The sequence below is a fragment of the Magnolia sinica genome, chromosome 13 (assembly GCF_029962835.1).
Source record: "Magnolia sinica isolate HGM2019 chromosome 13, MsV1, whole genome shotgun sequence".
Classification (NCBI taxonomy): domain Eukaryota; kingdom Viridiplantae; phylum Streptophyta; class Magnoliopsida; order Magnoliales; family Magnoliaceae; genus Magnolia; species Magnolia sinica.
The window spans coordinates 81,778,762-81,782,307 of record NC_080585.1 but is presented as its reverse complement, the minus strand read 5'-3'; the positions used below and the strand labels follow the sequence as shown (position 1 = coordinate 81,782,307).

General features: G+C 45.3%; 1 protein-coding gene across 1 annotated transcript; it reads right to left on the bottom strand.

Annotated features, from left to right (window-relative positions):
- Nucleotides 1-1,459: 1,459 nt before the first annotated feature.
- LOC131224332 (uncharacterized) lies at nucleotides 1,460-1,912 on the bottom strand. Its single transcript, XM_058219851.1, has one exon. It carries the CDS (start codon nucleotides 1,910-1,912, stop codon nucleotides 1,460-1,462), a length of 453 nt encoding a protein of 150 aa, XP_058075834.1.
- Between the last annotated feature and the right edge of the window lie 1,634 nt (nucleotides 1,913-3,546).

Sequence of the window (3,546 nt, the reverse complement as noted above, 5' to 3'; positions counted from 1 at the left end):
GCATTATATCTATTTTGTGATTTAGCAATATCTACATGTGTACCTTTTGGAAAGCAATGTACTTGTAACCGTCTAGATTTATAATGGAGACTGTTGTTTGGTATTGAGATCATAGATCATTATGCTTAGGTATTATTTTAAAAAAAATCACTCCAAGAAAAATACAATAAAGAATCTTCCTTGTGGTGTGCCGAACTTGGTACTTGGTATATGAGAGCCCAGTGCCGGATTTGGGGTACTACGGAAGCTGTTCGCTCCCTGATTTGGGGTGTGACGGGTCGGAGCCCATCATCGAAGGGCCAGTCATTGAGCAGCCGACTCTAACTGAAGCAAGTGGGGTTACTTGGGAGGCTACCCCATGAGAGATCCCTCCTCAGCCAGTAGCTCAAGAGGTTGTAGATCTAGAGCCATCCTCGACATGGGAGGAGGCTCATCCCGTCTAAGGGCCCTCCACTGCCCAAGTTCGGCAGATCGAGGAGGGTGGTGCCCCGAGGCATTAAGCTTCAGGTGTTGGACATTCCATGGGTAAAACAAGGGCTGATTGTCTATGTCCTCGAATCGATATGCACCTAGTCGCGTCGTGCCCGTGATCTTGTAGGGTCCTTCCTAGCTCGGCCTCAATGTCCCCGAGTCGGGCTCCTTGGTGTTTTAAAAGGTTTCATGAAGGACCAAATCTCCTACTCAAAATCTTCGCACCATGACTCGGGAATTGTAGTATTGGGCGACCCACTATTGGTAGGTGGTGATCTTCAACTGCGCTCGTCCCCTTTCTTCCTCGAGTAGGTCCATACTCAGGGTCATCTGCTCGGCATTTTGGTTTTCATCGAATGATTCGATGCGCACAATTGGGAGTCCTACCTCGACTAGTACCATGGCTTCTGCGCCGAAGGCCAAGGAGAAATTAGTCTCCACAGTCAATGTCTGAGCAGTCGTTCGATATGCCCAAAGGACATGTGGTAGCTTCTCGGCCCAGGCCCCTTTAAACTTCTTAAGCTTGGTCTTGAGGTGATTTTTTTATGATCTTGTTAACTGCTTTTACCTATCCATTGGCCTGAGGATGTCGAGGTGATGAGTAGGCATTGCGAATGCTAAGTCTTTCACACAGTCCTCAGAATCGCGCGTTGTCAAACTTCTTGCCATTGTCCGATGCAATAGTGTGTAGGATCCCATATCTTCAGATGATGTTCTTCCAAATAAAGTCATTAATCTTCTGTTCGATGATTTTGGCTAGCGGCTCGGCCTCAACCCACTTGGTGAAGTAGTCGACAGCTATAACAACAAATTTATTCTGACCTCTACCCATCAGTAGGGGTCTGATGATGTCAATTCCCCAATGGGTGAACGACCAAGGGCCAGTCATGGGGGTCACCTGCTCGAATGGTTGTCGGGGTATTGCGATGAATCGTTGGAATTCATTGCACTTCCTCACATACTACATGGCATCCTCATGGATGGCCGACTAGTAGTACCCTTCCCGGTTCACTTTGTGGGCGAGTGCTCTCCAGCTCAAGTGATTACCGTAGACCCTTTCGTAGATCTCCCTCAGAACGTACTTCGCTTCGTCGAGTCGAAGGCACCTTAGGTACGACAAGGAGAATCCTCTTTTATAGAGGACATCTCCTATCATGGTGTACCGAGCTGCTCTGTTGCGAATTCTCCATGCCTCAAGCTTATCATCGGGTAGCTTGTTCTGTTGGAGGTAGCCTATGATTGGATTCATCCAGCTCAGAGCCGAGCTGACAAGGATTACTCCCTCTGGTTCGGATCGGCCGATGCTGGGCTTGGGCAAGAACTTAATTGGAATTGATTTGGTGATGTCATCGTCAACTTTCACAACTAATTGGACCAAGGTGACCTCGCACTTATTGAATTTGTTGATGAGCTTTTTCACTTTCTGGAGACAAGCAATCATTTTTTCTCCCTTCGCTTGGTATTCCTCAGTGACCTAATTGACAATAAGCTAAGAGTCATTATGGATCTTCAGGGTTTAAGCTCTCATAGATTTCGCCAGCCTAAGTCTGACAAGGAGTGCCTCATACTCCACCTCATTGTTGGACTTCAGGAATCTAAATCTCAAGGCATATTATGTACAGATCTGATCAAGTGCCACGTGTCACACCCCAAACCCAAAAATCGGGTTCATAAAATTCTCGATTACCGAATCCGTTGTCGATAGACTTTGTAGTACCCCATTCTCGGCTCCCAGCGCCCATAAGCCAGATTACGATCTTGGGATCGTATAAGGAGGATTTTTCAACGTACATTTGTCTCATAAGAAGCATAACCACAAGTTTACCCAAATCACAAAGGTAACATCATCATCACATATCCACTAATATAAACATTTGAATACAATGCTGAATGGTAAATACATATATCGAAAATCAAAGCTCCAGAAGACCGCTGCACACTCCAAGCTTAATGCTGCTGCAACCTAACGCCACCTGCACGCATCTATCGTGCATAAGCTTATAAAAAGCTTAGAGGGTGGTGTAAGTGTGTGCGATGCACGTGCCAAGCATATAGATATCAGAGTTAGTAAAAATACTGGCAATCTATAAATCATACAATATCAGAGTAATGCAGAAACATGCTAGTAAGTCAATAAGTACCATCAGCCTTATCCAGGCTATGCGATACAAAAACATAATAAGCCAATATCATATACTGAGGAAGCAATGTAGATCAACTATGCAATACGGAGACATAACAAGCTAAATATCATCTACTGAGGATGCAATACAATATATAAATCCTGACGAGTCCACAAATGTCGTCAACCTCATCAGGTTATGCAATACAGAAGCATAGAAAAACAAATGTTATGTGTTAAGGATGCAATGCAATATGTGATGCGAATGAAATGACCAAACTGAAGTGTGAAGTTAGAATGATAGTACGTAGTATCACAGGTTACGGGGTCCACCACAAGGGACTTCTTTCCAAACCAGTCCCATACCTAAATTTAGATAGTCAGACTCAATGTGGTAAACTCCTGATCTCAAGTTAGTCGCGCGTCTAACCGAAATCCTAGCCATTGGGAAGGTATACATGTCAAATTAGTTGCACACCACCAGCCTAAGTGGATAGTGAATGAATGAATGAGTAAGATGTTAAGTATACAACTCCTGCTCAATAAGTCCACATATCAACACCGTATATCTCTAGGATCATCACCGGGGTCTAGTACACTCCAAACCAGGTTGCCACCCCATTGCACACAAAAAGGTGAGTGAAAGAGACCTCACTATTCACCTGCCAATATCGGGCTCGGCTTGTCGATAGCGGACCCATTCCTTGAGCTAGTCAAACTCAACCTAGCTCTGCCCCCTTCTCTTGGGTAGGTAGGGCCGCACCCCCTTCCAACCGACTGCGACACAGTGGGAGATGCGGCCTAATGGTATAAGGCACTCATGCGCTCATGCATCCACTCGGTCTAGACGTTGGAGCAACCTCTGGAACCAAGAGGGTTTAGGGACTTTCACCCAGGGATATTTATAGCACCCCATATGGAAAAGATTTTCGGTGTTTCATCTGGCCATCTAT